This window comes from Gavialis gangeticus, unplaced genomic scaffold, assembly GCF_001723915.1.
Source record: "Gavialis gangeticus isolate Ggan-Ray unplaced genomic scaffold, GavGan_comp1, whole genome shotgun sequence".
Lineage (NCBI taxonomy): Eukaryota > Metazoa > Chordata > Crocodylia > Gavialidae > Gavialis > Gavialis gangeticus.
The window spans coordinates 5083535-5094023 of NW_017729009.1; the positions used below are offsets into that span (position 1 = coordinate 5083535).

General features: G+C 45.4%; 1 protein-coding gene across 1 annotated transcript in view; it reads right to left on the reverse strand.

The window, feature by feature from the left end:
• Positions 1-1217: 1217 nt before the first annotated feature.
• Positions 1218-10489, reverse strand: part of HNF4A (hepatocyte nuclear factor 4 alpha) — a 33125-nt gene continuing 23853 nt past the window's right edge. Inside the window, exons 6-10 of the mRNA XM_019509836.1 lie at positions 6867-6954; positions 5651-5806; positions 5075-5311; positions 4159-4284; positions 1218-2684 (exon numbers count right to left, since the gene is read on the reverse strand). Of these exons, the coding sequence (XP_019365381.1) occupies positions 2542-2684; positions 4159-4284; positions 5075-5311; positions 5651-5806; positions 6867-6954 (750 nt within the window). The 3' untranslated portion in view covers positions 1218-2541. The remainder of the gene's footprint in view (positions 2685-4158; positions 4285-5074; positions 5312-5650; positions 5807-6866; positions 6955-10489) is intronic.

The window sequence follows — 10489 nt, forward strand, 5'->3', positions numbered from 1 at the left end:
AGAAGCATTCCTGCTTTATGCCAGGAATGAGCTGGGTCCCCTGGCTTTAAATTCATCCTCACAGAAGAAAGAAATCCATCTGTCCGGGAAAAGTTAGAAAATATTTTTGCATTTATTTCTGGGTTTTTTTTATTAATACAAACTCTAGTGAAGAAATAGTTCTCTGTTTCCACTGGAAGGCAGTAACCAGCAAAAATTAATGTACCATACTGGGGATGTCTGGCACAAACGAAATAGACGCCAAAAAAATCTTCCCCACCAACTACCTCTACTGACAGAAAAAGTGGCTGCAATTGGAAAAGACAGTCTCGTTATTAAGTTGTTCATAGTTAATTTCCTGATTATAAATAATCAACATGATTTACAGAATAATTTATAGAAAATGATTGGCTTCATCACTGCAATAAATTACTCAGCGGAATGACACCAGGCTGGATGTACAACACAATACTTTGACACCCTCACTGAAGGGGTGAGTTGTTTCTTTTTGCATTGGCAGTCAAGGGGCCAGGTCTGCAGCTGGGCTCAGCTGGGGTAGCTCTGATGGACACCAGCTGGGGATCAGTCCCAAGAGTTTTTGGCAGTTGTGGCTCCACCACTTCTTCATGTTCTTGCAAGGCTAAGACTCCAGAGAGATGCAGAAGGGGGGTCAGCAAGCACTAGTGTTTCCCCAGAAGATGACTGCAGTTCTGATGTAGAGAGCAATGGCTAGCATATCTTCAGGAGTTTCTGGGGAACAGATGCAGTACATGTACTATCCAGTCTTTTCTCATGGAAGTTTTCCATTCCAAGTGTCCTTTTCCCCTCAGTCATGGTGCTGCCAAACAGGAGGGTGGAGGCTTCAGAGCAGAGCTCTACCCAGAATCCAGAGCTCTGGCAGACCTCTCAGTCACAGCCCTGCAGCCAACTCCCAGAAGAGGGAAATGCTCTGAAGATGAAGTCCTTTTCCAGTTTCTGCCTTAAAACCAGTGCATGGCTTTCCCTTCCATGGGGGAGAGGAATCAGTGTGGTATCAGCACCAACAGGCTTCGGTGAGCAAAAAGATAATGTAGGAATAGGTAAAGTGGGGGAGCTTCCATAGGAAGGTGCAGGCTCGGAGCTAGGAGGAGCATTTGCAAGATAAAACATCTCTCTCTGGCCACTTGAGAACTTTGCTGAAAAATTTGAGGTTCCATGGTTTCATTTCTGCCCTCATGTATCTATGGTCTGTATCTTTGGGCTGTTGTGAAAAATCTGTCACCTTGGCCCTTAGCATGTGAATTCTGCTGGACATTTAATCATTTAGGATTGAAGACAAGCTTGAACTAAAGCCCTGGGTTTCAAACACTGGGGAAACAGCTCTAATCATCTTTCTGGCTGGGGCCCTTCTCTCCTTACTCTTCCCCACTTCTCTTCATGCCTCTTTGCTCCATACCCACCTAAGTACAGGTTCTACTTCACCCCTGTGAAGAAGTTTCTGTTTAATGCTAACCATGTAAGTGGCAATAGAGGCCTAGCAATGCCGGGGATTGGCACTGCTCCCTGCCAGTCATCTCACTGAGGTCTGTGCAGGCTTTCAGGGTGATGAGTAAATACTGTCCCTCATCTCCCTCTTCCTTGAGACATTCCCTAATATCTGCTGAGCCCTCATGTCCCCACCATCATTCCAGTCCATTTAGCAACAATACTGGCATAACATAATGGCAAACTTGGTGACATTTGTCCCCTTCAGTCAATATTGTGGGAAGGAAATCATAGTGCTGGGATAATGAACCACAGCATCCCTCCAAGAGATGAAACATCTAAACTGGTAGTGACTCCTAATGGGCCAATGATGTCCCAGCCCACATCAGTCACTATGTGGACCAGGCTTTGTGTAATCATTAGTCATGGGGTTCATTTTACCAGCATTTAAGGCAGAAGGGTATACCACAGGATTTTGTCATCCCTGAAAATATCTTCTAATGACCCCTTAGCCCTGACCCAAGGCAGTAGATGTGGACAAGGCAGTAAGGCATTGGTTATTTCAGTAGTGACTGATGCAAAGCGCAGTCCTCTTGTCCTGGGACTGTGCTTTCCAGGGAATTTTTAGCTCCATTAACTTTGGCTGTGGCTTGGAACTATTTTGGGAAGCTTTAAAGACAGCAGGCATCTCCTTTCATGCAGACACAATGGGTTTATCTGGAGACTCATTTTTAATGTAGTCGGGTTTGCTTTGAAACAACTCCAAGGCAGTAGAGAAATGGCCAGGTGCAACCTCATAGCCAGTCAATGCAGATCTTGAGACAACCGTCAGCAGGCTTGAGGTTGGAATCCAGGCTGTCTTATTAGCAATAAGAATTTCACTGAGGCTTTAACTTGCAGTTATGTAATTCTCAGCTGGCTCCTGGCACAGGCTTTGTGTAGCCCCATGAAGACGGCTTTTTGCTGTTCCAATAAACAAGTCTGTGTGCTTGTGCCCAGGAATCTATGGATGGTTCCTTTTTTCATAGTGACAGAGTCATTCAGGGGCTCTCTCCAACACAGTCTTTCTAAAACAGACTGATTTCCTTTTGCCTGATGCTAGATGACTTCTTGTTTCGTGATGGTGGGTTGAGGGATTGAGGTCGGCTGTTTTGCCACGGTAGCGATGGCCCCAGGGAGTAGCTTGTACTGCTCAGACCCTGAGCCTGCAGGTGGGGAAGGCTGGGGAGTTTCTGGTGTTGCTGAAAAAAGAAAAACTGTGTTAGAAAGACAAAGGGAACAGGACTCTGCCAACTCAAGGCACAACATTCAGATCCAGTGGACCAGGTTCCAGACCCTCCAAATCTTGAGTGTGGTGTTGGGTCTGGGGTTTTATATTGGGTCTTTCTATCATTGACACAAGAAACATGCTCTACAGTGGGAAATGGCTTTTCAAGGCTTTGGGTGCTTGCCATGGCTTAATCTGCACAGCAGGCTAGCACTGGCAGCCACAAGTAAATGCTGTCAGACTCATGGGGGAATCCGCAATAAAAAACTCAGGACCAGGGGGGCTGTCTGGTTTTTGTGGTGCTCTGAACATTCATCTTGTTGGTTGAGTTTAGATGTTATTTGCACATTTGAGTGTTATGCTTCGTAGGTCAAAACCAATGGTCCTAACCCAGCAATATGACATTTTGGGGGCATTTGGGGATAAGAAGAGGAGCGGGAGGTCAAGGCAGAGACAACATTCAAAGAAAATCTGCTGGTTTTTCACAGAAGCTGTGAGGCCAAATCTATTGGGGCACAATGTGACACTGGTCAGGCCGCAACTAGAGTACTGTGTCCAGTTCTGGGTCCCGCACTTCAAGAGGGATGTGGATGTGGACAACATGGAGAGGGTCCAGAGGAGGGCCACTTGCATGATCAGGGGGCAGCAGGGCAGGCCCTGTGAGGAGAGGCTCAGGGACCTGAACCTGTTCAGCCTCCACAAGAGAAGGCTGAGGGGGGGATCTAGTGGCCTGTTACAAACTAGTCAGGGGGGACCAGCAGGCACTGGGGGAGTCCCTGTTCCCCCGAGCACTACCAGGAGTGACTAGAAATAACGGTCACAAGCTGGCAGAGGGTAGATTCAGACTAGACATCAGGAGGCGCTACTTCACTGTCAGGTCAGCTAGGATCTGGAACCAACTTCCAAGCAAAGTGGTGCTGGCTCCTACCCTGGGGGTCTTTAAGACAAGGCTTGACAATCACCTTGCTGGGGTCGTTTGACCCCAGTACTCTTTCCTGACATGGCAGGGGGTCGGACTTGATGATCTGCTCAGGTCCCTTTCGACCCTACTAACTAATGCCACCATCACTCAAGTTCTTGGGAGTCTTTCTAGTGATTGCAGTCATTACTGACTTGGAACCTCAGTTCCCAAATTAAATTAGAGCTGTTGTAAAACAGTTGCAGTCTGCTTGGGGAAGTCTTTATTGACATAGTTACTCAACCTATTGTAATCAAGCCTATCCATCCTTTACATGCCTGTCTGCCATTTCTACACAGAAAGATCTAGCACACCCATCAACAGTGTGCCTATCTTGGACTAATGTCTCTTCACAAGCTGAGAATACCATCATGATGCGTGAACTGTTTAAATCCACAAAGTCCCTAGAATGTCTGTATACTTTTTTACTGTTCCCAGTCATCCCATTTCAATTTATTCCAAACAAGTGAGGTCTCCTGGGGATACTCACACATCTGCCCATTATGCATCTGGTGAGCAGGCATCGTGTTGGCTACTATGACGTTCGTCCCCAGATTCTCCTGGATCAGGTGAGGGTGCAAAGGGTGATGAGGATGAGGTGCTTCATTTGTTGAGCCTGAAACCATTTCCATGTCAGTGACTGCCACCAGGACAGAGCAGGAAAGCACTTGCCCATCCCAAAGGGGAAAGACCCCCTAGTGTCAGATTTTCCCAGCCTGGCTAGTTCTTCTATGCTGCTCTGCATTCTGCTCTGCATTTTATCATGCTCAATGTCCTCCCAGGCCACAGGGGAAGAATTACATGCAGGAGTAGCTGCAGGACAACTGTTTGCTCCAATATGTCCCAATAAATCATTACATTATTTCTCAACATCTAGTAGTAAATCTGGACCATGTTCTTAACCAACCATGCTGGTTTCCCTTGCTCCCATGACTCTCATAAGAAGGAGAAGAGGCACAAGTTAAAAAGCTGGCCTGCATCTCTAATACTTTGAATGTGCAGAGGTCAGAGAGGCAGATTGTTATTCCTTTAGCAACCATTTCCTCTGGAAAGCAACACCTTTGCTGTGGAGTTGTTTCCATGGGGGACAGATTGCAAGGAGAAGGAGTGCAGAGGTGGCAGGAGGAAGTCAGTCTGGGTGCACGGGACTAAGTTCAGGGGTGGCTCTGTAAACAGCTGCATAAATAAAAAGCCAATTTGGTTTCAAAAGAATGGACCGCTCGCCTATTATTATCAAGCATATGGTATGTTAAAAAGCTGTAAATGCTCAGCTCACTCCAGCTCAGGGCTCTGAATGAGGACAGATGACCTGGTGGATCTGAGCACAAGTCTTAGAGCCAGTCTGGAGGCTGACTGACAATGACCATTTGCAAACTACCTAGTAGAAGCTGAGGGCTGATACTCACCCCCCAGCAGCATCTCCTGCAGCAGGTTGTCGATTTTGGCCATGCCGAAGAGCTTGACAAACTGGATCTGCTCTATCATCTGCCAGGTGATGCTCTGAAGGGTGGGAAGTAGGAGAAGCAGCTCGCCGAACCGGCCCCGCGAGTCGTACTGCCGGTCATTGATGTAATCCTCCAAGCTGACCTGCACCTGATACCGCATCCTCTTGATCTTAGTGGGGTCGCTCAGCCCTTTGGCGTCTACAACAAACCATGAAACAAGAAGCTGCATGCTGTTTTGTAGGAGTTCTGGGAAATGGTCCCTGGGCTCAGCTTGGCCTCTGACTCCATGCACCCTGACGTGGTAGACTTATGGTTCTTCTCTAGGGCTCATCTCTCCCAGCTTCTATGCTTCACATAGCTTGGGGGAGGAAAACACTTATATTTCTATTATTCCATATCCCTGCATCAGGTAGAGCAGCCTTAGAGCTGCTAGCTTATGTGAGTGAGGACAGAAACTGGCTGCCCTTGTCTGGTTGTTGCAAGATTTGGAAAGAGCAGGCTGTTTCTGATGGCTAATCCTTGAAGGCTTGTTCATACCTGGGTCAAAGAAGATGATGGCTTTCAAGCAGGCGTATTCATTGTCATCAATCTGAAGCTCCTGGAATGGCAGAACCAGTTCATCGAGGATGCGGATGGCCACACGGCTCACCTCCACCAGCTCTGGGCAATTCCTCGGGATGATATGGTCATTTCCTTTAGAAAAACAGAATATGTCAATGGCCTTCTCTGCTCATATGCAAACTAGCAGTAAAAGGGATATGTGCTCCTCAGACGTTACATTCATCAAGATTTATAAAGTTTACCATGGCTTCACATATTGATATCCAAACACCAGTACTAAGCTTGGGGTTAAATGTGTGTAAGTGGAGATGCATCATTATGGCCTCTGGAATTAAGAGGCCAATTAAGACCTCAAGAACCCTGGGTCTGCTGCTAGCATGTCAAAGTTGATAACATTTTCCCACCCAGCTTTTATTTGTATGCTTTCTGCTGGCATTGAGACATCAGAAGACTTCTAATAAACTTTCCAGGAATATCCTCTGATTGCTAGTATTGCTGAAGCCCACATCTGAACTGATCATCTCATTCTGGCTACCTAGACTGAAGGTACAACATGCTACAGTTGTATCTCTGTTTAAACAAGAAGATAGACTCTAAGGCATTTTTGTACCATTCTGGAAGTGTCAAGGGGCCTTAATTTGTTCGTTAATGATGTGGGCCTTTTAACACTGCAAGGTGGTATCACAAATATGAATGTGAACGAGGACCCTGGACTCTAAGGGTATACCCACAATCCAGTCTGTCCGAGCTCTCACTCCCATGCACAGACACCACCTGGAACGTACAACAGAGAGGTCACTCTGGAAATGTCCATCCCAGCCCTCCTGAGACTGTCATCTCTGATGTATTTGAAAGTGGCCACTGGGGATTCTTTCAGAGTGGCTTTTCCACTGCATTCCCAGATCTGGTGCCTCGAAGCAGGAGTGGTAGGCAGGGAATGCTCAGATGCATCCCCCCAAGGACCCACTGGGTATGCAGTTTACACACATTGTCAAGAACTGACTGAACACCTGGACTGTGTTGGGCTCTCTGAAGTGTAAGATAATTCCGATCCAATAGGCCATTCACCAAAAATGTGACAGGGCAAAATAAAGTACCCTTCCTCTTCTAAACCAGAAACAGAAAACTCATGGATCAGTGAATGTGCTTCATTGTGGGAATCATCAGTGTTACAGCAGAGAGGAGCATTTACCTAATAACAAGACATCTTTAAACACCATCGACCTCTTGGCAGCTCCCAGGAGTAGGTGTTCTCCTGCATGTGCCCGCAGCAATGCCACCTAGAAGGACAGGGACATTTGGGTATTAGTGGGAGAACATTGATGGAGCAAATACTTTCATTCATAAGCAGAGTATAAAGAAAGCAGCCTCACTTCTGTACTGCATGGTTATATCTGGGGTGGGAGTTGGATTCTTTCTCCTGCTAGTGCTGGGGTTTAAAAGAGGGAGGACTAAAATGTATCTTGGCAATTCCAACTCTGTGCAAGTGTCCAAAGCATGAAACCTGAAAGGCATTTGACCTGAAAGCATCAGAAATTCCAATACATAAAGCACTGGGAAGTACTATAAATGTCAAAACAGCAACAAGCCAGACTGTCCCCTATCCCAGTCCAGAACATTGAAGCAGCCAACCAGTAATCTCAATGCACTGACAGTGGCAAAAGTAAAGCAGACTCTTACCAAGTGCAGAAACAGTGTCCAGTGCTTACAGGTGGAAAATGGGAGAGGTACAATGCCCTGTTTAAATCCAGAGGACCAACTGTGCATCTAGTGTAACCAAGCAAAGGCAGAGACAGAGGCACTGCCTATTCCACTGTCCCAAGGGCAAGATGATGGTCTGGACTTATCACAATGTTTCATTAGAATGTGATCAGGAGAAACTGTGACTGACCTGGGTGACAGGAGAAAGACTGGGGCTTCCTCAGTCAGTTGGGCTCCAAGGGAAAGTGCTGACAAACAAGGACACCAGGGTCCAGTGCCCAAAGAGCAAGTAACCCAGCCTGGGTAGGTCAACCCTGTTTCTTAAGAGTTTCTCAAGGGCTCTTTTTCTTTCTTACACTCAGCAACCCTTATTCAGGTGTCTTGCCACCACAGTCACGTTGAACTGAATGGAACCAAATACGTATGTAGAAGCAGCAGCCAGTGTATTCATGCAAGGGGAAAGGGCCATTTCCATTGCCCATGCTTCCTCACAAAAAAGGAGGATAATTTCTGTGTCAGGCCCTAAGTCCCACCACCAGGTGGGGATCAGACTTCTATCACTTGCTCCCCTTGTTGCAATGGACATTTGGGACCAATGAAGGCAAAGGGATGTTTTTCTGCCCTGCCGTTAATGATTGAATTATTTCATTTTAACCCTTCAGTGATTCTGGGGAATGTTCTGAATCTTTTGCTCTACTTCTGTTAAAAATTTCAAAGATTTTTGTGGAAACAAAGGTTAAAGATTGGACAATGTGACATGGCTGCTTCTTAATGGGCAGCCAGGAACCTCCACCGAAGAAAACAACCATTAAACATTAACGGAGATATTTGGAAGAGTGTGTCCTGATGGGGATGATCCAACCACTATGTGCAGAACAAACAGATGGAGAAAAAGGGACTGTAGAGATTGAACCCAAGCAGGAGGGACATATCACCATTTTTCAACATGCTATCTCTCTCAGCATCAGACAAATCCAAGACAAGTCTTGCCCTACCATAAATGTCAAGAGGATGCAAGCTGGGTAGAACAAAGCTCTGATTAGCAAAGATGCTGACACTTGAGGGATGGATTTGCAAAGCAGAGCTGGTAGAAGGGCCTTGTGCAAATACATGGAACAGAGGCTCCTGCTAAAAGGCTGTGCATGCTCATGGTACTGAGCAGCCTTTGGTTCTACAGCAGAGAGCAACTGAGGGCAGAAGCACCTGGTTGGTGTGTGAAATTGCAGCTCCCAGCAGCTGCTAGTGCTGCTTGAAAACTGGAATTTCTGGTCTGCTGCAAATTCCAAAATTAAAAAAGAAACATTATTCCCTAATTGGAACCAAATGTCAGAATTTTGAAATGTCCTGCTCACCACAAATTTAACATTATTCACTTCGGAATTCTTGATATGTTTCATTTGTGTAATATCCAAGTGTGTCATTAATGGCATGTTATTTTAATATCACAAAAATATTTTTTTTTGGGCTCTTGTATTTTAAAAATATGCAATAGATACCAGTGGGAATTAAGATTAATATTACAAATGCATCTTCATATACTACAAAAGTTGACACGGACAGAATGAATCAGTGTGACAATGGCAAAACACAATGCCTTTGCCTTACAAAAATAAAGGTACTTTAATATGATCAAGATAAAAAAATCAAAGTATTTGTGGATTTTTCTTGCTGTGGAAAGTGTCAGTGAAATGGACACCTTCCCAGAATGGGTTTTGATTTCCGCAAAACTGCTTTTCCCAATAGAAAATTTGTTCCAATGCAAATTGTTTCACCAGCTCTTGAGAATCCTCTGTAACTGGCTCACATGCATTTTTGCCCATTCATGCTCCTGGCCTCACTGGCATGTCTGCACACACTCTTCAGCTTGTGGACTCTGACACAGTAGCCTGACTTCTTTTTTCCTTGTGACAAGGTATTTAGGAGAATCCATAGATTTATTGGGATCTGAGAGGCTGCGCCATAATGCACTGCTGCTGTTGCCTCAAACTTGCATTTGGGCTGTCAACCATGCACCTTAGCACCCACACCACCCCAGAAGGGGTGACTGGGGTAGGGAGCATGACAGAGGAGCCAGGGAGCAGTTACTAACATGAGGGGTCTTGTCAGCAACGATCCAGGGATCATGCAAATAAGTGCCCCTTGCTGTGAATACGGTAGACAGACAAGCTGGCTCTTGCTTGCTTCTTCTCCAAAGAATTCCCACTGGCAAGCTTGTAATAAGGGCCTAGACACACTGCTATAGATTCTACAGCACACAGAGTGGGCCCTGCAGTAGGCTTTCCAAGTGACAAGGAAAGACTTGGTGAATTCAGTAGTGCATCCAGCCCTCTCTATGGTGCAGCCTGTTTGCTGCATAAATCTAATCTGCCATGGGAGTCCGTTTTGTTTACTGTAATTTCTAAACGTATTTGTTTTAGGAGCTTAGCAAACTGCTTATTACTGTCAGCAGTTCAAAGCTTCTATGCAAATGGCCAGAGGTGGGTAAATTCCTAAAGGCTATAAAACATGTTGACTTCCCAGTGAGCTGCAGCTTGGGTGGGTTTTTTTTTGAGTAGCTGGACACTCTGACCTTCCATGTGTCCTATTCTCTCAATACGATACAAGCTCCCTCCAGACCCAGAAATCACTAGACTGGACACCAATGTTGGCTGAAAATCATCCTTTATAGACTTGTGAACAAAAAGTAATTGAATGTGAAACCATGTCCCTCCCAGTGCAGGCACCCTGCAAAACCCAACCTTCATAGGCACGCAGTTTGAGAGTATACATACATAATGGGGTATGTGTGCACATAGCTTTGCCATGTTTGCAATGGTTTCTTGCATCACTGAGGCTGCTTTAGATTTCAGAGCTAACAGAGGAAATTAAAAGTACTTTGTAAGTAAGGGCAGAGGCAAATGCCACTCTAAAATTCTCTTTATAATGCAAATATGGTATATTTGTAATTTTTAACCCTACACAGAGATATTGTTATTAGTCTGGGAACTTAAGTCCTTTTGTATTATGATTAATTTCCTATCAATAAAATGAACATAGATACCAAGAAATGATCGGGGTGAGATCCTGAAAGAGGTTTTTTAACTTAAGCAATAATAAGTCTAATTATCCTAAGTG